Consider the following 26,109-nt stretch of genomic DNA (forward strand, 5'->3'; position numbering starts at 1 on the left):
TATGTCTCTGAGGTTTTTTCATTTGCCAAATCTTTTGGTCTTCCGCCAACCGGGGTCTCATCCGGTAGTCTAGTGTGGGGTCAAGGTAGCCACTTGTTTATGCCTTTGCTTCAGCAACGTCCTAGTCCATAGCACTTGGGTGTCACGGTTGTCGATGCAGCTAAGTTGCTGAATATCTCCCTCTTATCTTCGCAACTGCAAGCTATAGCTGTTGATATAGATTCTATGATTTCAGCTATCTCTGCTATTATTGGGGGCTCTCTCTGCCACTCCGGTGGAGCAGACTGTGAGCAGTTGGGCATTTTCGATGGTCACTTGAGGTCGTCTGTCAGTGTTGGGGGTGTTCGGCAAATCATGCATGGTCAACGAAAAATGAGGAGGCATTCGTCAATTGTTTCGGCTACCGATGCTAGGTCCGCAAGGAGGTCGTCTCGGTGCCACCAACCCCGGGTGTTTCCAGATTTTGCTCCATGAAGACTGTTTGTTGGAATGTTAGGGGGTTAAATTGTCCCACAAAATGCTTGTTTCTGGCTAATTGGGTTAGGGAGGAAAAGCCCGACCTACTTGCCTTATGTGAAACTAAAATAGAGATCATCCCACTCGTGGTCGCCTCCAGCATCTGGCAGGGAACTGACTATTTCTTTAAGCTTGCGGTCAATTATGCAGGAGGTATCCTTATCTTGGGAAAGCAGTCTTTAAATTTATCTCAGTTGGATGTGGGTCTTTTCACTCTATCTATTGCTTTCAATTTGCAGTCAGCTGGTAGAAGGGTAGTGGTTTCTATTGTTTATGGCCCTAATCTAGCCGCCATGAGGCCCGCATTTTGGGATAATTTGGATAGGGTTGTCATTTTTACCAGAAATTGTCACCTTCTTATGGGGGATTTTAATTGTTTGCTATCTATTCATGACTCTAATAACATCGTTATTCCTAATCCCTCTATGCGAGGTTTTCAAGACTTTGTTCATCGACATTTTCTACCCTATTCCTTTAACTGAAAAGCGCTTCTCTTGGTCGAATAGGCGGTCTCGTCCGTACTGTAGGGTCCTTGATAGGGTTTTTGTCACCCCTAATTTATTGAACCTCATTCCCGACGTTAAGTGTGTGTTGTTTGCTCCCTCTATCTTGGATCATGGGCAGATCATCACTCATTGGGGAATGACTTTCAACCCACCAGGAGCTTTGCGTTTGAAGAATGGTGGCTTTAAGAGCCAGATTTTCTCTCGATTATTGCTAATTCTTAGAACAAACCTGTTGATAAGCATTGGGCGACGCTCCGGGTTCAAAATAAGTTTTCTCGTCTAGCTAAGGATATCAAAGTTTGACTTCATAATCGTAATGTGGAGAAATTTCAGCAAATGGCTGCATGAGATCAAGAGATTTCTACATTGTATCAGTCTATGTCTTCTCCTGGCTCTTTTTCTGATTTGCAACTTCTTAGTTTCCAGGCCAGGTCCTTAGAATTAACTATGCTCTTAAAAAGCTGAAGGGTCAAAGAGGAAATTCGTTGGAAGCAGAGGTCTAGGGTAAAATGGCTTGCGACTGGTGATGGCAACACTAAATTTTTTCACTCATATGCTTCTCATCGTCATAGGAGGAAGGTCATTCCTTCTATCTCCATTGGGGGTGTTTCATATCTCAATCAGCACGTTAATCTGGCAGTCTTGCTATATTTTAAGGATTTATATTCTGCTTCGTTAATTGCGGAGGGTGTCTTTGGTAATGTTCTAGTTGGGTCAATTCAGCCTGAGCAAGCCAGATCTATGCAAATAAGGTTCTCTAACGATGAGATTTTTAGGGCCATTAAGGATCTGTCGGGTTGGAAAGCGCCTGGCATTGACAGGTTTCATGTCAACTTTTTTAGAATCTTTCGGGACTGTGTTAAATCAGATGTGGTGAGCATGTTTGATGAGTTCTATCGTAACTTCAGACTGCCTTATCATTTTCATGTTGCTATTATTTCTCTTATTCCGAAAGAGGATGAGGCCACTGATATTTCACGATTCCGCCCAATCTCAGCTATGAGTGCTCTCTATCGGATGTTTGCCAAGGTTTTGGCGAATAGGCTGAAATCGGTGGCTAACCAAATTTTTTTCAGACTCTCAGTTTGCCTTTATCCGTTATAAGAGGGTCCAACACTCATTCATCATGGCGTCCGAGGTTGTTCATTCCTTGCAGCATAGCGGTCAACCTTACTTTGTCCTTAAATTAGACTTTCATAAAGCTTTGACTCTGTGCATCGGTCATTCTTATTTCAAATGTTAGCAAATTTTGATATTGGTCATCGTTTTTCTGGTTGGGTGCGTGAGCTAGTCTCAAATGCCCAGACCATGTTAAATATCAATGGTGTTAGAGGAGACTATTTCAAGCTGGGGCAGGGTTTGCGGCAAGGGTGCCCCCTCTCGCCTTTGTTTTTCAATGTTGTTGCTGAGGGTCTTGTGGGCTTACTTAAGCGGGCTGCGATATCATGTTTTATTGATCCTTTGCAGGTTTCAGACTTTTCGGGCCATATTCTTACTTATGCTGATGATATGATCATTTTTTGTCGTGCAAATGTTCAACGGATGCTTAGGTTCAAACTTATCATTCAATTATTCCTTTCCCTATCTACGCTTTCTCTAAATGAGACCAAATGCTCTATTACCATGTTCAATGTTCATGCCAATATACTTATAACTGGAAAGAGAATTTTTAATTGCACTATTTCTGACATGCTTATTATGTACCTGGGCTTGCCGTTACAAGTGAAGTGCCTCTCTTCTACTGCTTGAGCTCCGACGCTTCAAAAAGTGAAGCGCAAATTGCTTTGATGACAATTGTCTTATGTCTTCATCGTCGGTCGTCTAACCTTAGTTAGACATGTTCTTTCAACTATTCCAGAATTTTTCATGTCTATGTTTGTGATACCTGTGAGAGTAGAGAAGCAATTGATGTGCTTGCTAGCAAGTTTTCTATGGCCTGGGTGTCAACTCAAGGATAAGGGTCACTTGATTGGTTGGCGTTCGATGGTCTTACCTCAGCGTATGGCTGGTTTAGGCATTCCTATGCCCAGACTGCGAAACATTGTTCTTGTCACCAAGCAATGTTGGTTGGCCCACCAACCGGATAACCCTTGTGCTTGTTTGCTTCTTGCTAAATATGAGGCTCCTGCTCTTATCCTGGTTCGTTTGGGAACTCGAGGTTTGGCGCTCTCGCACTTGCGTAAATCGTGGTTGAGGGCTTTAGCCTGCTTTAGAGACCATTTTGAGGACTCCTAAAATTTTGATCAGTGGTAAGCGAAGAGTTCCTCACCAAAAAAGTCTATAGCTCGTTGCTCCCCCCGAGGGTTGATTGGTTGCCCGAAGATGTGCTTTAGGCGAAAGGTCCTTCTCCCCCGTTCTCGAGTCCTGGCATGGTTAATTTTGCACGATAGGATCCAGTCCCACAGTAATTTAAAGAAGTAGGGCATTCAGCTCCCAAGTTGGTGCATGCTTTGTCAAGCTGTAGAAGAATCTACGTTTCACTTGTTCTGGTCTTGTCCAATATTTGTGGAACTCTTTAGCAGGACCTGAAGGCATCCAAAAGTGTTTGTTAAGGAGGAGTCTTTTGCCCTAGATCTGATCTTGGGCCCGGTTTGTATTATGCGCAGCACAAGGTGGAGGTTAATTTGACGAACGTGGTTGCTTACTTCTTGGTGGTTTGTTTGGATGGCACGAAATTATGCTTATTTTCATCAAATTCTGGTTAACATCCAAAACCTGGTGCATAAAATCTTGGTAGGTGTTTATGCAATCTTGCGTATGCATCTTAGTGATCTTCCGCTCCCTCTCTTTTGGTGCAATTTGGGCAAGCGGCTCCAGCATGAGCCCATTTTTATTTGTCTGATGTTCTTTTTCTCTTCTGCTTTCTTTATTTGTTTTGACTTAGATCTTGTTCAATTCACGGGTTCAACATTTTGTTGATCTTCGTGAGTGGTAATGTTGAATTTCTTTAGGCTCTCTCTAAAGAGGCATAGTTAGAACCTCCCTCTCTGAACAGCCCAATGATCCTATATCAGGCTGGTCAGGCTGATATGGTCATTTAATAGTCCGAGCCTGAAAAAACTCAAGTCTTACCCAAGCCCGAAAAGTGTCAGGCCAGGATAGCAGCAGGCCTGAGTCTGATAGGGCCTGTTGGGTCCTGATAGGGCTGGTCCAATGCCCACCCCTCCTGCGATAAACAACTTAAAAATAAATGCATAACTGGTGCTCAAACACTTGTTAATTACGTGGAGAGAGAGAGAGAGAGAGAGAGAGAGAGAGAGAGAGATTCACCAAGTTCAGATTAGAAAGGCTGGAAATGTACAAGATAACAGCGAGGAAACAAGGCTACAAAACTGACATCCACAGAAAAGCAGGAAAAATTAAGCAAACACCCATCCACCACCACCACAAGCCAACAAAGAGAGACAGCAAGGAGAAAGCTGGCCGGGCCCTTCTGACCTCTCTCTAACGTGGGGAATCTCATCCCAGCGCGTCCTCTCGTATACGTGGACACAAACAACAAAGAGATCCAACTCTCTTTACTATCACATGGTCTGAAAAGAAGAAAAAAGAAAAAAAAAGAGGAATTGGAGTGCGGGACAATGCTGCAGTTTACACAAAAGAAAAGAAAGTTGGGTGAAAGTGGGTATTGGTTAAAGGGTCATGCCACTAACCCTTCTTGGTCCTTTCCAAACCGTATAGAAAGAAGGGGCAAGGGGGGGCATCCCTTCAACTCTGATACTTCATGACTTAGCAGCTGAACAGATGTCCTTGCTCGACCTATTGTACTTCATGTGGCTCTTCACAAGCTGACCCGCTGCAAGAGCAGACATGAGAGAGAGTTCCCCTGCTAGAACTGCACCAGCCACTATAAGGGCTAGGTTCGTGGCATTCGCCCCTGGTGATTCCATGTTAGATCCTTTTACACCAAGTAGGTTCAGGCAAGCAGATTGTGAAGCCAACTGGGTGCCACCACCAACTGTACCAACCTGTTGGACGAAAAGGCAAAAAAAGAAAGATTAAAGTGCGAATCTTCTCTTCGTTGTTCATGAACTAATCCGGATGAATAAATAAACAGACTCCAGTTAGGAGAACAATAGAAAATTAAGAAGAATAAAATAAATCAGAAGAAAAACAAAGAAAGCTATATTCATGGCCCGCAAACTTCGGAATTATAGGAGAAAATGATAAACTCGTATTATAATTTTTAATAGCACAGAACTATTAAAATTTTGAAGAATCACTTGCGCAACCAAGCTAAACATAGCAAATTACGAACTCTAGCAGAGAACAGTAAACACAAGCTTTCTCAGAGGGTTATATATAGTAATAATAACATACATATGGGCATCATCAAACGGCAAACACAAAGGACAAACACCAATTTACATATTAGAACTGGCAAAGGTTGAAGAGGCCCACCGAATCACGAGAGAAAAAGAAATATCAAATACGGCAGTGAAAATTTATCATAATGTACGAAAATATATACATAAAGCATCCATGTATGTCCACACCATCAGAGCATTCACAGAGCATTTCGAGCCACAAACCAGAATAACCAAAAAAAGGGCATTCTAAAATTTACCTCAATGCAGGGCATTGAAACAGAGATATAAAGGTCCTTGCCGTTGTCAGCAAACTCCATCAATGTGATGCACTGGGAGCTCTCAACGTTCTGAGCAGGGTCCTGACCGGTGGCAATGAAAATAGCCGAAACTATGTTGCTAGCATGAGCATTGAACCCACCCAGCGCTCCAGCCATCGCAGACCCGACCAAGTTCTTGCTATTGTTTAGCTCGACCAATGCAGAGACTGAGGTTTTCAATACCGATCTCACCACCTCTTCCTTTATGACTGCGTCGCAGACCACCGATTTCCCACGGCCCTCGATCCAGTTTATGGCAGCAGGCTTCTTATCAGAACAGTAATTGCCTGCAAAAGAATTTCACAACCCTGTTTGAGTTACAGACAATCTTTATGAAGTTCAGATGGCAATAGGCACATATAATACGCCCAGTTACTTCTAGCTATTTTTTGTAATCCTTGTGTAAAAGTGGGATATGCATTTGAAAGAGATGTTTGGAGAAAAACAAGAAAATGAACAATAGGCGTTAAATTTTGAGAAGACGGGATGATCCATGACAGTGAAATTGTGTGAAAAATGTCGCTTTCTTTTGATATATCATCAAAGAATTACAGGTTATTACCTAACCGAACTTTTCATATACTAGGAGATCAATGGCTACAGGTTGACCTAACCGAACTTTTCATATACAAGGCATCAACGGTACCACCAAAAAGGTTCATGATCACCAAATTTAACTTACATCTAAGGACACCCAATAAGAATATCTTCAATTTATAAACAGCAAAAATCGAGTTCACTTATGACAGAGAATATCAAGTGTTACACACGACAGTACAAACCTGAGATGCTGATTACATCCATGTCGGGGAAATCATTGCGAAGGAAGTCCAGCACGTTCTGGACTCCCTTGGACACCATGTTCATGCCCATGGCATCTCCCGTGGCGCAAACGAACCTCATGTAAAGGATCCTCCCTGCTAATGCGCATTTGATGCTCTGCAGCCTCGCAAATCGACTGGTGCTGCAATCCCCAAGAGAGAGAGAGAGGAGAAGAAAAAGAAGAAGACGTTTCAATCACACCATCTCAAAATCCTAGAAACCTAACAACCATTCAAAAGAAAATGATGAAACAAGAGAGAAACAAAAGAGCTCGTTTCAATCACACCATCTCAAAATCCTAGAAATCTAACAACCATTCAAAATAAAATAATGAAACAATACTATAAAAGAAACCCATTCGAAAGCATACCACAAATTGAACAAGGAGATGAATCCAAAACGATAAGAAAAAACAGTATGATAAATCTAACACACTCGAAACGCCCCCAATAAGGCATTAAAACTATAAACATAATTCACAATCAATCAAAAAAATAAAAGAAAAGAAAAGAAAAGATGAAAGCAAGTCAAGATTAAAAAGCTTATATATATATATATATATATATATATATATATATATATATATATATATATATATATATATATATATATATATATATATATATATATATATGAGACTAAAGAAATAGTTAAAAGATCGAATAGAAGCGCTCCTCCGAAACCAACCAAGAAAAGAATCATCAACTCAAAAGAAATGCAGAAAAAATAACCAATTGAAGCAACAGAATACTCAATAAAACAAACACAATGCATTAAAAAACAAATTCAAAAAGACCCACAAAAACATAAACATAAGAAAAACATCTTTTTTTCCTTGGGAAACTTTTGGAACAAAAGTAAGGTAAATAAGCCACAAATAAGTAGCAGAAGGAAACAACCCACGGAGAAAAAGAAGAAACCAAGAACATACCTATTGAAGATCATTGTCACCGTCTCAAAATTCATAGGATTATCGAGGAAGAACTTGAGCTCCGCGGCCCTCCTCGCAGACGCCAACCTTACGGCCGGCGCCCGGCTCATCCCGTCCCTCACGCAAATCGAATCCACCCCGCCAGATGCGTAAATCGCCTTGCAACCCCGGTTCGTGCTCGCCACCAAGCACCCCTCGGTGGTGGCCATCGGCACATAGACCTCCCCCTTCCCCTTGATCAGCAAGGGCCCCGCAATCCCCACCGGAATCTGCACATACCCGATCGGCAACTCGCAGCATTGCCCCAAAATCGACCCGTAATCAAACCCATCCAGCGGCAACCCGTCGACCGCCCTCCCGGAGACGATCTCCAGCGCCTTCCGCCTCACGCCGGCCGCCCGCTGGCAATCGCCCAATCTCGACTCAAGCGAATGGGACGGGACAGCGCCATTGACGACCCCCATGACGATCTCATCGTCTGGGTCGCCGGAGAGATCTTTGGGCTGAGGGGGAGCCGGAGCCTGTGAGGCGCATGCAGGGGAAGGCCGGCGATCAGGCTCGGGCTCGAGGTCGTCCCACTCCTCCGCGTGGCGGGAGACGAAGGGCTGGACGTAGATGATGCCGAAGAAGCCGAAGAGGTAGATGAAGGACGACAGGAAGGAGAGGATGGCGACGATCTCCCAGAAGGTGAGGAGGTAGAGGAGGGTGTTGGTGCGGATCTTCTCGCGCCACCGCCGCATCAGATAGTAGGAGGAGAGGAAGAAGAGAACCAGGAAGAACTTGTTGGTCACGTTGGCGGGGAGGGGGAGGGCGTCGGAAGCGACGGCCAGCCGCGTCTTCGGCCTCCCTCCCGCCTGGTTGGTGGTGGTGGTGGTGGCGCCTTTGGATTCCGGCCGCTTAGTTGACGCTCTCCGTCGGATCTCCATCGGGAAGAGAAGAAGAGAGTAACACACAGGGAGAGAGAGCGGAGACGGCCGGCCTGAATCCCAACCGGAAATATTTTCCGGTCAATTGGGAACGGCGAGGTTTTGAGAGGACTTGTGCTTGAGGGGGAAGGTTCGTATTTATAAGGGAAAGTTTGTTCGAAGACCAACTATTTGGCCTTAATGTCAAAGATGAACCTCATATTTCTGAATTTTCTGATACTGGTTCTGATTTTTTAAAACTGCCGAACAGAGACGTTGGTTTATTATTATTATTTTTCATTAGCTCAATTTAATTTTCAAGTCAAATTACAAACAATAATTAATAGCTTTCAATGCTTCATGATTAAATTTTCAAAAAAACATTCACGCTTTTCCATTTTTTAGGATAAATAAGTTTTTTTTTTCAATTCCAAGGACGATGTGAGAAGCCTAAACATATCACCTCAAAATTTCGTATTTGTCAGTTTGCTGGAAATCAGTCAATATCGAGAATTTCAGAAAAAATTTCGGTGCTCTTTAAAATAGTAAAAAAATCCTGCCCCATAAATGGAATTTCTTATGAAGAACAAAGAGCGAAGGGCCATGTTGTAAATAATCTATTCATCTCCGCCGTACATCTCAGTTTTTCGCCAGAGATGTGTGGGTCCCGCCCTGACAGTCTGCACGGCCACCCAAGAGAGCCACGTGACATTAGACACGTGTTAGACGTGCCACTTGTCCGTAGGTACGTGTGACAGCTGGACGGTTGGTGGTAAACGGTGATCTTCTCTTTTTCCCTTTTTTGTCCTTAGCAAAACTTTGAAAGTTTTGACGTGAAAATATTCCAATTAACCCTTACATTTTTAGCATAATTTAAAAAAATGACCTAAACTTTGTTATTATTAATAAAAAGCCATTCTTTGAAACGATATTTATGAAAGATAAAGCGAATTAATCGGAGGCATTTATCTACTTGAAATAATAAACACCTAAATTTTCAGGATAATTCAAAATTTTAACTATGTTTTGATCATTTCCAATACTTTACCATGGTTGATAAATAAATTATGTGTAGTTTTCAAATTTAACCTATAGCAAGATCTTGAATATCAGAAAATTTTAATACTTTTAGCAAAATCTTGAGTATGACAAATTATGTGTATTTATTTTTACCACCACGGTGGTTACCCATGTGGTCAACGGGGTCCTGCATCAAGCTGAAGACCCGGGATCGAATCCCATTTGCACATGGGGCCTGCCATTACTTTAACACGGCTTGGGCACATAAGGTTGAGTGGTTGTGTCTTTTAACTCAAAGTTTACCTCACAAAGAGGCGTGCTCATTAAATGACCTGGTTTTCGGTGAGGGTTTCTTCCTCATATATATATATATATATATATATATATATATATATAAACCAAGACTGTTATAATTTTTATTACTTGAAAAAAAGTTACTCGTAGTTACAGAAGTTAATTCAACAAGATAGCTTTTCAATAAAAAAAGTAAAAAAAAAAAGTAGGTTATTTTTTAATTATGAGAAAGTTATCTGCTATTTTTTTACAATTCTCTTGTCACTTTTTTAGTTAAAGCTTTATCCTATCCTATTCAGTTTCTTAAAAGGAGGGAAATGGAGTTTGGGGTAGCTTTGGTGGACCAAATAGTTGGATCCAAGCTGAGTTTTGGGATAAAATTAGATTTTTGGTGATGGTTGGTTACGTGCAGTAGATCCAATCTGTCTATTTTTAGACTGCAATAACTCGAAGGCAAGCCTGAGTAACTGTTAGCTGTTTGGGCGAGTTTCAATGCAATCGCAGATGGTTGGATACCCGACCCTTTGACTGACCAGCCCTTACGCGCTATTTGGTTGGGGGAGTGAGTGTAGTAAAAGGGTAAATTCATCAATTTATGAGAGTAGGGCGGTCCGATCGAGGATGGAGGCTTTTCAATTCTTGACTGTTTCTCAATTCGACTATGCATGTATTTAGTTGTTCTGGATCCGACCCATAGAGACTTTTGGAGGCCGTGTGGGACCTACTTGAACCACAAGTGAGATTTACTGCATTGGTCTCCACTAGGGATGGCAGTGGACTAGGGTGTGGGCGGGGGACAAGGTCTCCACCCCAGTCCTGTCTCAAAATCTTGATATTCATCCCTGTCTCTATCTTCGCACTGGTTTTTATTTCAACCTCCATCCTCGTTTCATGTCCTCTATCCCCAGTTCAAACTGGATGAGGCGGAGCGAAGCCCCATTTCCCATGGGTCTATTGCCATTCCTATAGAAGGATCGGGGATGAGATCGTGTGGGGCAAGGGAGGGTGAGAGAAAGCATGAGTCTATCCCTTATCCTTGCCTCCATCCTTGTTTCATGTATTGGAGTCAAAAGTCCATCGAAAACTAAAGAAGGATCGAATACGTGTTCTCGCTAAACTCTTGAAATAAAAAACAGAATAAAACTGAAAGCGAAAGCGATATCTAAATCCATAGCGCTCTAATTGATCGTTGTCAGATATGATCTTTTAGAACCTGTATATTTAGCTATTTTTCTTTCTCTAAACCTAATGAGAGAAACTGAAACTCTTTCTGACTTATGAGGAATCTGAAGAGGGAAGAGCCTATATATAAGGTTTGAGGACCATAACCTAATATATTTAAGAGTCTCTCTCCAACTCAACCCATTACAAAGTTGTAGATAGGACAGGTCTCTCCACATAGTGTATCATACCATATGAGATACCACAGGGCCCATCCTGATTGGATCATTTAAATCAGGCCCGAACCTAGGACAATCTTACAATGTGTGGTTCAACGTATATAGGCCCACACGATTTTTTAACAATCTCTCACTTAGGCTACATACGTAACCTTATAATCACACATTGAAACCTTATGAGCTAAAAAATAATATTATCTTATCAATTAATAACTTTACCAATTCGGTCTATTGATTATGTCAACATAGAACCAAAGTGGTCTTTATTACAAATAACGTAATTGGACCCATCAATGATCACATATATTAACACAACCAAATGACATGGATCAAGTATTGATGTGAAGCATGAAAATTACATGCAATGTGATCAAACATGCCTATTTCCAACTGATACTTCTTGAAAACTTTAGTGAGATCACAACATAATGAGTATAGAATGAAACTGAAACTTTAACTTTATACCAAAATGGTAAAATGAGCTTTCACTAAACCATCATATCATAAAACAATAAAACACTCACGCAAGCATTATGCTCATAAATGACCTTGGGTGGCAAACCTTTAGTAAACGGATTTGCAATCATTGAGTTTGTGCCAATATGTTCTATCGATATTTGATCATTCTACACTCTTTTTTTAACAACAAGAAACTTAATGTCAATATATTTTGACTTCAATGAGCTCATATTGTTGTTGGAATGCAGCACTGCCTAATTATTGTCACAAAATAATTTTAGTGATCTTTCAACATTATCCAAAAACTGCAGCCCTATGACAAAATTACGTAGCCATATCCCATGGTTGGATACCTCATGACAAGTCACAAATTTTGCTGTCATGGTGGAAGAAGCAATGAGTGTCTGCTTGGCACTCCTCTAGGAAATTTCTCCCCCTACCAAAAGAAAAACATAGCCTAACGTGGATCTGCAACTGTCTTAGCATCCCGCAAAATCAGAATCAGAATACCTAATGATCTTCAACTGATCTGACTTTCTGTATGTGAGCATGTAACCTTTTGTTCTTTGCAAATATAGCACAACCCGTTTGTCTACTTTCCAATTATTCATACATAGGTTACTGAGATATCGGTCTAACATCCTAATAATGTACACTAAATCCGGGCGCGTACATACTTGAGCATACATAAGACTCCCCACAGTAGATGCATAGGGAATCTGTTTCATAGCCTTAATTTTAGACTAGTGTTTTGGGCATTGAGCGAGACTAAACTTGTCTCTTTTAGCAACGAGAGTATCCCCTGGTTTGCATTCGTTTATGCCATACCTTTTCAGAATCCTTTCGATATAGTTCTTTTGTGATAATCCAAGAATACCCCGAGAACGGTCTCGATGTATTTGAATCCATAATACAAAAGAGGTGTCCTCAAGATCTTTCATTTTAAATTTCTTTGTTAGAAATCTCTTGGTTTCGTATAGTATGCATATATCATTATTGGCAAGCAATATGTCATCTAGATACAAAATTAGAAAAATAAATTTACTCCTACTGAACTTATGGTACATGCATTCATCAATCACATTCATCTCAAAATCAAATGAGAGGATAACTTGATGAAATTTATGATACCACTGACGGGAAGCTTGCTTAAGTCCATAAATAGATTTCTTTAGTTTGCAAACGATCTTCTTGGCATCGCCTGAGACAAAATATTTTGGTTGGACCATGTATATTGTATCATTGATGTCCCCATTAAGAAATGCAGTCTTAACATCCATCTAATGTACTTTTAAGTCATGATGAGCTACAAATGTCATCATAATCTTAAAAGAGTCTTTCGTAGAAACCAGAGAGAAAGTCTCTATGTAGTCAATAACTTCCTTTTGAGTAAACCTTTTTATAACAAGACGGGTCTTATATCTTTCCACATTATCCTTTGAACCCTTTTTTGTTTTAAATATTCATTTGCAACCAATGGGTTTCACACCTTCAGGTAATGGGACAAGATCTCACACGGCATTATTACTTATGAATTTAATCTCCTCATGCATTACTTCAATCCACTTTTGAGAGTTAGAACTTTGTGTAGCTCGATGAAAGTTGATTGGATAATCTTTCATTAAGCTAGTATCACCCTCATGTTCTTGTAAAATACAATATAATCATCTGAAATTGCCCTTCTTCTCTCTTTACTGGATTTCCTTAATAGCACTGGTTCTTAAGGTGTTTCTTGAGGCTATTGAGTTTGAACTCTAGGAGTAAAAACTTGATTTTAGATAGAGAGATCTAAAGCATTACTTTGATCCGAATTTGTGGAAACAATGTCAGGAATGAAAATCTTATTATTGTCATCCACAACTATAAGAAAAGAAAGACTATTTTTCAAAAGCAATATTGTTTACTTTATCACTCTCCCCAAACTCAACACCCTCAAAGAAACAAGTGTTTCCTGTTTTGAAAAAGATCTTATTCGCAGGGTCATAAAACTTATAGCCATTGGACCTTTCAGAATACTCAACAAAATTGCAACTAACCATTCTGGAATTCAGTTTCTTTTCATATGACCTATAGAGCCTAGCATTAGCTGGATATCCCCAAATATGAAAATGTTTCATATTATGTTTTCGGCATGTCCATAATTCATATGGGGTCTTAGTTACTGCTTTAGAGGGTGTCATGTTCAAAACATAGGTTGTAGTCTTTAATGCTTCTCCCTAGAGGAACTCCAGTAAGGTAAAATGAGAAATCATACTCATTATTATATTCTTAAGAGTCATGTTTCGTCTTTCAGCAACACCATTTATGCGAGGGGTGCCTGACATGGTATATTAAGGGACGATCCTATATTCCTTTAGGAATTTAGCAAAAGGCCCTGGACGTTGTTCTCTTGATCCATCGTATTTGTCATAGTACTCACCACAACGGTCAGATCTGACGGTTTTAATTCTTTTGCCAAGTTGGTTTTCAATTTTGGACTTATACGATTTGAACACATTCAGAGACTGAGACTTTTCATGAATCAAATATAGGTACCTGTAACGAGAATAGTTGTCTATGAACATAATAAAATATTGTTGACCATTCCGAGAAGCCGTAGGAAGGGGTCCACAAATATCTGTATGGATTAGTTCTAGAACGTTTGTTCTCCTTTCAATACCTAATTTCTTTATGTTTGTTCATTTTTCTTTTATACATTCAACACAAACCTGAAAGTCAGTGAAATCAAGAGAATCAAGAATCTCATTTTACATAAGTCTTTCAAATCTTTATTTAGAAATATGACCTAAGCGCTTATGTCATAACAAAGCAAAATTCTCATTTATTAATTTTTGTTTTGTACCATGAGAACTTAATTGCAAGGTTTCATTAAATAAGGCAATAGTATCAAGCAAATAAAGGTTATGAATTGTAGATAAAGAGCCGGTCACAATAAGATTTGAATCAAGAAACAATTTAAGTTCATTATTTCTAAATAAACAAGAATAACTGTATTTGTCCAAAATAAAAATAGAAACTAAATTCTGCCTGAAAGAGGGCACAATAAATGTTTTTTTCAAATCTAAATAATTTTCAATCTTTAATGACAACCTAAATATCTCTATTGTCTCGACTTCAACTATTTTTTCATCTCCCACATAGATGAATCTTTCAGCATCAATTGGCGGTTGGCAGCTTATGAAACCCTACATAGATACACTTATGTGAGTGATAACACTAGAATCCATCCACCAAGTGTGTTTGGGCACAAAAGTCAAATTTACTTCAAAATAAACCAAAGTAAAAAGTATATCTTTCTTCTCACGCTAAGTATGATACTTGGTACAGTCCTTCTTCATGTGACCCTCCCCTTTGCAAAAGAAACAACTAGACTTTGAGTTCTGATGTCTTTTTTGTTTCTTTTGTGATTGAGGGTCAACTGCAGCTTCTTTAGTTTTTTTCTTTTTCTTAAACATGTTCTTAGAGGTTACTATCAGATGAGCACTTTTAGTCTTCTCTTGCTTCATCATATCCTCTTCTTGCACACGGTGAGAGATGAGCTCATTGAGAGTTTATTTTTCCTTTTGACAGTTATAACTGACCTTAAACTAGTTGTATTGTGTAGGAAGGGATGTCAAAACTAAGTGCACGAGTAAGTCCTCAGACAACTCTAACCTTAGTGCCTTGAGTTTTGAAGCAATATGAGACATCTCCATAATGTACTCCCGAATATTTTATTTGCCCTTATACCTCATTGAGACAATACTCAAAAAAAGAGTGATTATCTTAGCCTTCTCATTTTTCGCAAAATATTTTTCAATTTCTTCAAGAAAATGTTTGGCATTGGCCTCTTCGAACATTGTGCCTCTAAAGGATTCTAGAATTGCATGTTTCATGATCATGAGACTCATGCAATTAGATCGATTTCATCGCTCAGAGTTTTTTTTATCCTCAGAAGAACTCTTATCCGTAAGAGCAGGTGGTTGATCTTTTCATAGTGTAAGATCCAAATCGATGCAACCAAGCACAATCATAACATTTTCTTTCCATTTTTTAAAATTTGAACCACTTAAAACAAAGATAAAATTAATGTTTGTAGATATCATAGAAGCAGATGTATTAACTGAATAAAGAACAAATAAACGCACGATTAACATTCGTATTCACATGCAATAACATAAAATAACATATTTAAACAATATTGAACCCCATTACAAGATACCCAACAAAACATTGACCCTTAGTCTTTCGATAGAAGTGTCAACTTCTAAGTGGAACTCTCAATACAATAATCAAAACATGAGCAGTCAGTCCTCTCAAACAATGAACTTTTTTTGGATCGACTCGTTATTCACATGGAAAACCGAATGATTGTCCCATATTTATTACTGAAAGTATACATTCGAGCTCGGCCGAATAAAAATCTTCCGTTAGGCCAATCACTATTCACATAAACCTCAAATATATAAACATCACAATATTTCAAAAATGAACTAACCTACACAACAGAGGTTACTTTGGCAATATATTGATTCAATTAATTCAATTTAAAAAATTGAACCTAGGATAAAAAATAATATCAATGTTCAAATATGTCAACTCATGCATATGAATACAATTAAGCATAATCATAACAAGCATGGGTCATAGGGTAACCGAAAATAGGCCCGCCTAAGTGACCTATAATGTGCTTTAAAATAGCCTTACAATCCTTAAATTTTTTTTTTATAAGGCATCACATGGGTTCGGCCAGACGGGCCTGGCCAAAACCCACCTGCAAGGTCCCAAAGCATGCATGACTAGGATCGGCTCCGACCCAGTAAATCGTGAAATGGGTGTAGGCTCAAAATGGTCTGACCCAATAATCCAAAACCAGACACAAGCCTACGTCGGCGATCAGGATCCAAACCACATAAAGTGTGTATCACACTCGGTTTAGACCTCTCAACCGAATGAGGTTGAACCGGGTTTTATGGTCTCATATCAAAAAACATGCATTCTGATTTGATCCCATATTGCACACCGATACAGGAAGTGTGAAGGCGGGGCTGGTACCCAATAAGGCACAGGATTGAAATGGTTCTATACATAAAAGTCATATCGACTTGTACCAAAAGCCTTACCTAATACCGGAATCACCGTGTACAGGTGACCGAGGCGACACAGTACCACATCCCAGTTATAGACTGTCAGACATTCCCTCACCTCATGGTCAAACCAGCCTAAGACGGACGGTTGAACCAGCCTGTCTATGCCAAAAAGGCCTCCTACTTCCACCGACCGAGGATGCCACCTGAATTTAGATCGCACAGCGATGGCTTCGGATGAGCCGTATGCCCCTGGTCATTGTCGGTCGCCGACTGTTAGGCCAAAACCCAATTAATCCTACAAACAGAGCGCAAGCAGCAGCGTCGGTCGACAATCCTAATGGCGATGCATCGCCTTATTGCTGGTGACCAAAAGAGAAAGGAAAATCCCTTTCATTCGATCATCAAAGACGCAATCGTCCGTCGTTCGACAACAGAATAACAAGGGGAGTCTACTGCTGCACACCGTCTAGTTGGATCAATATAAATCGGGGAAGGGCCGAACGGCCCTTTCGTTTGATTATCAACAACAAAAAGGGTCTGATGGCCCTTTCTGATCCAGTAGTCGGGGAACGAAACAACAATAATACACCGTCTAGCATTTGGTGACAACCCTCATCCACCCGGCGTCCAGGAATCTGCAAGACGGCAACTGGTCGTCTGGCATCCTTGGATCATAACAATGACCACCCTCCCATGTTCGGTGAACAAAAGAGGGGTGAACCCCTTTTGTCCAGCACCACTCCATGTGGCAAGGAGAAGAGGGGACCCCCCCCCCCCCCCCCGGGTCATTGTCCAACGTATAGAAAAAAAAATAGGAAGGGGGAGGGTCGATCAACCCTCCTCCTGTCCTGTAAAAATAAGCGAAGGGCCCAACGGCCCTCCCTGCTGTACTGTCAGGTAACGTGATGCATGAAGATGCCTTTCCGGTGATCAGGGCAAATGTTCATCAATAAAAAAGGGACGTCAGCAGCCTAATGAAGGGTTTGATCACCTTTCCTTCTCGACAAACCAAATGGGTACAGAACCTCGTGCCTCTTAGCGGTGATTTGCAATCACAATGGATCATCGTCGAAAAACAAATATATATATATATAGGAAATCGCTATTTTCTAACGATTCAACGGGAACATGTGCTTTGATACCAATTGTTAGAGTCAAAAGTTTATCAAAAACTAAAGCAAGATTGAATGCATGTTCTCGCTAAACCGTTGAAATAAAAAACAAAATAAAACTAAAAGTGGAAGCGATACCTGAATCCATAGCACTCTGGTTGATCGTTGCCGGGTATGATCTTCCAGAACCTATATATTTGGCTTTTTTCCTTTCTCTAAACCTAATGAGAAGAACTGAATCTCTTTCTAACTTATGAGGAATCTGAAAAGAGACGTCCTATATATAAGGTTTGGGGACCATAACCTAATGTATAAGGTTTGCTTCATATCAACTGCACGGCTGCATACAGAATCTGAATCTAATCTTGCTTGCTTTATCCAAATTGACTGATCACATTCAGACTTGGTCATCCAACCCATACTCAATTGGTTGACATCCCTACTTCTTTTCCTTTAATAATTTGGTGTGCTAAATTAGCATGGGAAAATTGTGAAAGGTAAACGATTTTGATGTTCACACGAACAGAAAATCGATAACCATATAGGGCGATGAGAGCAAAATATCAACAATCATGATAGGCGATGTTCGCACGAGAATAAAAGATTGTTAAGAGAATAATATCAGTAACCGCATCAAGAAATAAGAACAAAAAATCGATAGCTACACAAGAAGATTTATTTGGTTCGGTCATTAAGATCAACTATGGAAGCTATACATCTTCTTAGACAACTTATTGAAAGATATAGAGAGAGGAACAAAGATTTTCATATGGTTTTTATTGATTTAGAGAAGGCATACGATAGAGTACCTAGGGACGTTCTCTGGTGGACAATGATGAAGAAAGGTGTTTCTCTCAAGTACATTAGTATAATTAAAGATATGTATGAAGGAGTAGTAACCAATGTCCGCACTTGTGGAGGGGTGACAACCAATTTTCCGATAACGGTTGGGTTACATCAAGGATCTGCTTTAAGCCCTTTCCTATTTGCGATAGTGATGGATGAGCTTACGAGATCAATTCAAGAAAATGTATCGTGGTGTATGTTGTTTGCTGATGATATTGTTTTGATTGATGAGTCTAGAGCTGGGGTTAATGCTAAGTTAGAATTATGGAGACAGACATTGGAAGCTAGATGTTTTAAATTGAGTAAGAGTAAGACTGAATATATGGAATGTCAGTTTAGTAAGCAACGAAGTAGTGATGGGAGTGTAGTGAATCTTGGTGAGCAAGAAATACCGGTGAATGATTATTTCAAATATTTGGGATCCATCATTCAAAAGTATGGAGAAATTGATGGAGATGTAAATCATAGGATAAAGGTTGGGTGGATGAAATGGAAAAGTGCAACTGGAGTGCTGTGCGATCGTAGAATGCCATTGCGGTTGAAGGGAAAGTTTTATAGGACGACTATTAGACCCGCTTTACTATATGGTACGGAATGTTGGGCTGCCAAGAGACATCATATTCAAAAAATGAGTGTAGCTGAGATGCGGATGCTTAGATGGATGTGTGGAAATACAATAAAAGATAAGATTCGGAACGAGGAGATACGTAAGAAGGTAGGTGTTGCACCCATTGAAAATAAGATGCGAGAGAATCGTTTACGGTGGTTTGGACATATTCGACGAAGGCCTAATGATGCTCCAGTTAGAAGGTTGGAGAAATGGGAAAATACATTAGGTAAAAGAGGTCGGGGTAGGCCTAGGAAGACTTGGATGGAGATGATAGGAAATGATATGAATGCTTTGAACCTCACCGAGGACATGACATTGGATAGAAATGATTGGAGGAAAAGGATTCATGTGGAAGACCCAAAATGAATTTCTTTTTTGGTTCATATCGCTGACCCCAATTGCTTTGGGATGAAGGCGTAGTTGTTGTTGTTGTTGTTGGTCATTAAGATTTGCATCCACGGATGAACTCTCACTCTCTTTATCAACCGTTAGGAGATAAGAGATGCACTAATAGATTCAGGGCATGTTTGAATCACCATTTTCCGTCTAAAATGGGATGAAATAAACATGAGAGACGGTGATTTCAACAAACATTAGATGCAGTAGACACTAGGAATGGCGTTCACCGCATCCTTAAAAAGATGTTATTTTCGTAACACCCCTTCCCATGTTACAAAAAGAACACGATACAGGGAACCCATGTTAAAAAAAAGTTAGGGTAGGGGTCCCCCAACTCTCTCTCTCTCTCTTCCCTTTGCAGCCAAGGGGTCATCGGCACCAGAGTCATCGACGTTGGGGATGAGGCCGCCATCGAGACGATGCGGGGTTGTCGGGGATGAGGTTGTTGTCAAGGTGACGTGAGCCCTGCGAGGCGATGCAAGGCCATTGGGTTCTTTCTCTTTTCTTCTTTTTTTTCTTCTTTTATTACGTTTGAATTAAATTTATTTTTAGGATATTTTTAAGTTTTTATAAGTGAGGTTTTCTTAGATTAGGGGTTTTTGTTTGATTTTATTGATTAGGGTTCTCTTCGTTATTAAGGTTTTTTTTTTTCATTGATTAGGGTTTTTTCTTCTTTATTCTTTTCCTGTCAAACATAGAACGGGTACAACATTACAAGGTCTTAGAATCCCATGATTTTTGAGTTTTACAATTTTATTCTTATCTTCTAATATCAATTTTTACAATAAAGAGATGTAACTAGACTTGTACAAGTCCTTGATGTATTGCTAGCATCATTAAGCTTTCCTTTTCACATTGGAAAATGACTCTTTTATGAAAGAAGTTATTTTTCTTATCTGCCTTAGTTTCTAACTTTTGCTTAGTTTTTTTCTTAGATCCCCTTGTATTGGAGTCCACATTGACCCTTGCCAAATGGTTCATCTATCTAATAAAAGGAAACAAATCAATTGAGTATTATCACTAGAATATATCCATTTGCATGCTTGTTCGTTTTTTTTATGACATAAAAACTGCTTAGGAAAAAGGGTCGCTTAATGGGTCCCCACTTAGCCCCAATAGGCAAGTCAATGGGTGATCCAACCGATGGCAGATCAGGTGCAATCACATTGCACACTTTAGTTTGCCACTGCATGCCCTCCACCTTTTGTTGATTCCCACAGCTGACACTCAGGTTATATCCCTGCAAAGATGGGGAGCGGTCAAGTGCAACGGTACACTCAAAAGGCCTGTTTGTGTGTGACTAAAAGTGGGTTGTTTCCGCAGAAACCCATCGGTGGGTGGGTGTCTTTGTGGGGCCCACAGTGACAAAACAAACAGTAGAATCCACCGTTTTTACGGAAAATCCTCTTGTCATTTTCCACGCTGGATGTGTACCCGTGAAAGGGTCCAATTCCATTTTCGCAGCAGAGGAATCCACAAAAGGGGGTGTCATACTGTCATGGCACCTCAATTTAGTGACACTCAAACGCCCCCAAAGTGTGGAATGTAATTGCACATGATACGCCCTCCATCCAAGGCAGGATCACAAGCTTGTTTACATTTAGGATACGATCACAAGTAAAAAAAATTCACTAGAAATTTTGAATATTAAAAACATATGAAAAAATGGAATATACATATATGAAAAAAAAATCATTATTTTCCACCTTTCAATTTCAATGAGGCATTTTTCATGTGTTGAATGAAAAGGTCACATATTAAATTGAACAACGATTATGAAATGTCATGGTTCTTACATAGGATTTATTGATCGATTCAAAAGTAATTCGTTGAGGTTTTTCACATTTCCATATTGTTTATTTAGATTAAAATAGCAAAATATAGGATACAAAAAATTGGCTCTTGCCTATTATTGAAATACACAATTGGCACACTCTCATTCTGAAAAAGAAAAAAAATTCAATGCACCAAGCAATATGCTTAGATTATTAAATTTGTTGCTAAAATATTGGTATTAAACTCGAAGGTCCTGATTGATGACAAATGACCCAAAAAAATGAACCAATCGAATAGATTTTTCATATGCTCTCCTTTTATCTTATAGACAAGATATTCTTGTCTATAAGATAAAAGAAGACCATATGAACAATCTAATAAATTCCTTCATTTTTGGGGTCATTTATCATCTACCAGTACCTTCAAGTTTAATACCAATATTTTAGTAACAAATCTAATAATCTAAGTATATTGCTTGGCGTATTGAATTTTTTTCTTTTTAGAATGAGAGTTACTTCTAGCCTTTATATATATATATATATATATAAATATATATATATAAAGGCTAGGAGTAACTCAAACAATCGTACGAGAAATTTCTCAAAAAAGCAGGTATTTGTTTAAAATTCAAAAACTAAAGCTTCTAAACATAAATTTGCTACGATTTAGGTACTTATCTGTAAATTACCTTAAAAAAATAGGCTTGATAAGTTGGCCTTGTACAGATTCAATAAGGCTCAACTATAGAGAATTGTGTGCCAGGCCTTCACTTGTCTGGTAGGAGCAGCTAGTGCAAGTTCCCCTGTGTTGGGACGTTGCAGGTTCAAAACCCAGTGGTATAGTTGTACAACTGGCAAGGGTCAGACTAACCCCAGCTTGCCTTTCAAAAAAACTATACAGGACACAAGGTTCCCCAATATTAGGGTCGGCAAATAAGTCCAGCAGCTTGCGGTTCAGTCAATGTTGTCAGTATCGGTATCGGCCCTGGCCACTGATTCAGCTGTTTCAGCTGATACCGGTACTCAACTGAATCGTTCTGTATAGGCCAAAAAATAATAAAAAAAATTATAATGTGGCAATCTTAACATGACACATGTTAAAACCATTAAAATGATTTTAAAAAAATATTTAAATAATATTTTTGTATTTTTATTATATTTTATTAAAAAATAGCTGATTTAGGCTTGCAGCATATCAAATTTCTGCCGATACAATACAAATCGGCCATACGGTCCGATACTGATAACATTGGGCTGGAGGTCCTCAAGGGGTTTTTCCCTTGGATTCTCAAAACAAAAACTTAGTGACAAAATTTTTTTATTTTCAGCTAAAAAATGTATTTTTCATGATCATACTACCCTAGCTAGCTCCAAAACAATGTACTTTTACAAATAAGCCATCTTGAGTTTGGCTCATCTAGCACAAGCTAATTATGGACTTAAACTCCGCACTGGACTCGGCTCGGCTCGGCTCGGCTCACCACAAGAATGAGTCAAGCTTGAACACATTAAGCAATGCTGGTTTGACTTGATTTCAGAGGAGTTGGGAGCTTTTGAAAAATGCCAACTTGCCACGTGTGCACGTGGATGCAAATGCTATGTATCAAAAATCTCATTTTGGACCACCAAGTTGTCAACTATGGAGCACATTAAAAACAACAGGACAAACGGGTTTCAATGGGTATGGAATAGAGTGTCAACGGCTCTGGTTTACTCAGACCAGACCCAAACCAAACCCTATAGGGTCTAGGTATGGTGATAAATAATAAGATCCAAGTTAGAACTCGAAGGTCTGATTAATGCATGGACCTCGGTATAGTTTGTGAAATTTTATACCAGACCCGAACACGACCGAAGTTCTGACTAAGACTTGCAATTTTTCAATGTAAAAATGATAAAAAAAATATATGGTTTTTCTTCATTTCTTTAATTTTAATTGATTGATTACTAATCTTTTGATCATTCGGATCAGCTCTAACCATATCGAATAGAAATTCTGCTTGATTTTCTGAATTAATTTCTTTTTCTTCATCCCCAAAAGCAAATTGTTTGAAATGAGTTCTTGATTCCTTAGCTTAATTCGGTAAATTCACTAATTGAGACTGATGAATCATCAATGCCTGTAGATGATTTTACATCAAGTTTATATATTCCGTGTTCAAACTCTTGATAATCCTTGTATCCAAGAAATTTTGGTGGGTCTGGTTCATGTAGTTCTTATTGAGTCAGGTATAATTTTTCTTATAATAAACCCAATTAGACTCAGGACTAGATCCCATACCATACCCAAAAAACCAGGTCCAAGTTTGGTACTACCTGGGTCCAAACCAAACCCAACCCGTTGACACCCCTAGTATGGAATGCAATGTAACATTCACTAATTCATGATTCACTTGTAACATTAAGTAAGATATATATATACTGTCCGTTCAACATAAATGCAATTGTTGTCCTTGTAGATTATTTTGTTGGCAACTTGTATAAGAATAAGAAATTTGTCGTGTGGTAAGCCAAGGTTCGAATCCCTCTTCCACATGAGGCTTAAGAGATATCTGGTAGGAGTCTGCCTAACCCCAGCTTGCCTTTCAAACAAAAAAATGTTTGTTATATTTAAACGGTTTTTAGAAATATAAAACCAGTTTCTCATTGAAACAATTTGATGCAGAGCATGTTTTGTAGTGATCATGAAAGATAAAACACATCTAAAAGATGTGTGCGGAGAGAGAGAGAGAGAGAGATTATTATTCCTATATCATAGTTTGTGTAATGGGATGCATGGATTTGCTACGACTATTTCGTCACACACCATAAACGCACTTTGATTTCTTATATCATCTGCTAATACCAATTGTTTTGTATATTTCTCAATATTTAGTGTAAGTCTTTTACTACCTATTTATATATTTGCAACTTTTTTAGTTATGCTTATTCATAAATATATTTGTTTAAACGTGACTACTAAGCAATATTATTTAAAAATTAAATATTTTTTATGCATACATGCCTCCTTGTCCTACTTCTCACAAAAATTTTGTACATCTACCAATGTATCCATCTCATCTTATGTTATATAATATAATATTTTTTGTATTAAATATATATGGTATATCTTACTTAAGAAGTACATCTAAAGTTTGGAGTACATCCAACCTTGTCTTAATAGGTTTAATCAATGATAATATGTGATCATTGTCATTATCATTATCATCATCATCATCACGCCTTACCTAAACTATATAGGTTCAGTTTTATGAACCATATTTGTTCATTCTTTCCTATGTACAATTTCAGTTACTTTAAAATCATTCATATCACCTTCGATTGCTTCCTTTCAAGTCTGACCAAGGTGCCCCAAGGGGGTTTGGCATAGTCGGGTGGGGGTCTTGGTTATTAGATGAACAGTCAAGGTTCGATTCTCATGGGCGTCAACTTTCTGCTCAAGTCAACGCATCGCATAGGCTCCGAGGGTAGGGTCCTAGCCTCAGAATTTTACGCTGTTCACATCACGACCATTGGTATGGCAGGTTGAGCCAGCACGACCAGGTTTTCGTGCCGGGTGCAGTTTCTTCATGTTGTAAATCTAAAAAAAAAATGACCAAGGCCAATATATAATTAAAAAAACTTACATATTTAATATTTAAAAGATGTTTAATTAATGACATTTAGTAGATTTAAAAAGCTTCACTTTGGGTGAAATCTTAACATAAGTTAACCCAAACTTGACCCTTATATATGGGCCTGCATCTAGGATCCAATGCAGTGTCAACTTGTTGGTTTAGGTCTTATCTCCAAATCATTTTCAGCTTAAATGTTTTAGATTTAAGTGATCTGGTGGGACTAGACATGAACCAGTTGCTCACCTTTTAATTTATAGGGTAGACAGATGTCCACATTGGAGAAAGCCTGACAGTAGAATGCAGTAGGCTTCACATGTCCTGTGAGAGTTATTTATGAGGCACAGATTATTAGTGCAACTTAGTTAAACTGAACCAAGAAGAGAACTCAGTCTCCACTGACACTTAGCACATGCATCTTGGAAGCCAAATGTTTGGCAGTGCATACACAGACCAACTGTGCACATTAGACATTATTGTAAGGCATTAATTTGTACATCATACTAGAGAGTTCCATTGCATTCTCTTCCTCGCTTCCCCCCATCTCTTCTCTCTCTCTTCTTGGGTTCCTTATGTTATTTCTCCTTCATTCTCCTACTTGGGACCCTTTTGTCTTGTTGATTCCTTTTCCTTGTAGAACCAATCTGTTTTGTCCCACCCACTTCCCCACCTTGCCTTTAAAAGTCTGATACACTTAGGGGTGGCAATCGGGTCGGGTTGGCGGGTTGGCGGGTTGGCGGGTTGGTGGGTCAGCATACCTCAACTCGAACCCAATCCGTTTAATAAACGGATAACCCGACACAACCCGCCAACCCATTTAATAAATGGGGTGGGTCGGGTAAACGGGTTTTCAGGTTGGCGGGTCGGGTTGACGGGTTGACGGATCGGGTTGGCAGGTTGGCGGGTCGGGTTGACGGGTCGGGTTGGCAGGTTGGCAGGTTGACCCACCCGCCTAACCCGTTTATTAAACGGGCCAGCCGGGTTGGCGGGTTGGCATACCCCCAACCCGAACCCGACCTGTTTAATAAACGGGTTACGCGGGTCGACCCGTTTATTAAACGGGTTGGCTTAAGCCCAACCCAAACCCGCCTAAGAGGCGGGTTGGCGGGTCGTGTCAGAAATTGCCACCCCTAGATACACTTAACTCTCTTTCTCGAGGTATCTTTAATTCTCGACAATGCTTTGTCGCACCAAACCTCCACTC

The 26,109-nt window shown here is 39.5% G+C and overlaps 1 protein-coding gene across 1 annotated transcript; it reads right to left on the minus strand.

The window, feature by feature from the left end:
- Nucleotides 1–4,287: 4,287 nt before the first annotated feature.
- On the minus strand, nt 4,288–8,445 carry LOC149830428 (3-hydroxy-3-methylglutaryl-coenzyme A reductase-like). Its single transcript, XM_090016511.1, has 4 exons — nt 7,403–8,445; nt 6,432–6,613; nt 5,590–5,936; nt 4,288–4,990 (listed from the first exon to the last, which is right to left on the minus strand). The coding sequence occupies exons 1-4, from the start codon at nt 8,326–8,328 to the stop codon at nt 4,745–4,747; spliced, it is 1,701 nt and encodes a 566-aa protein (XP_089872637.1). The 5' UTR covers nt 8,329–8,445; the 3' UTR covers nt 4,288–4,744.
- Nucleotides 8,446–26,109: the final 17,664 nt, after the last annotated feature.

This window comes from Nuphar pumila, chromosome 8, assembly GCF_984573655.1.
Source record: "Nuphar pumila chromosome 8, dmNupPumi1.hap1.1, whole genome shotgun sequence".
Classification (NCBI taxonomy): Eukaryota; Viridiplantae; Streptophyta; class Magnoliopsida; order Nymphaeales; family Nymphaeaceae; genus Nuphar; species Nuphar pumila.

What these genes read in the sequence shown, in the direction of transcription:
- LOC149830428 (XM_090016511.1), bottom strand. Translation starts at nt 8,328, where the DNA reads ATGGAGATCCGACGGAGAGCGTCAACTAAGCGGCCGGAATCCAAAGGC. An exon ending in GGATGTAATCAGCATCTCAG is followed by an intron (nt 5,937 to 6,431) that starts GTTTGTACTGTC and finishes ATTCTTTTGCAG; the next exon opens with GCAATTACTGTTCTGATAAG. An exon ending in TTTCAATGCCCTGCATTGAG is followed by an intron (nt 4,991 to 5,589) that starts GTAAATTTTAGA and finishes TTCGTCCAACAG; the next exon opens with GTTGGTACAGTTGGTGGTGG.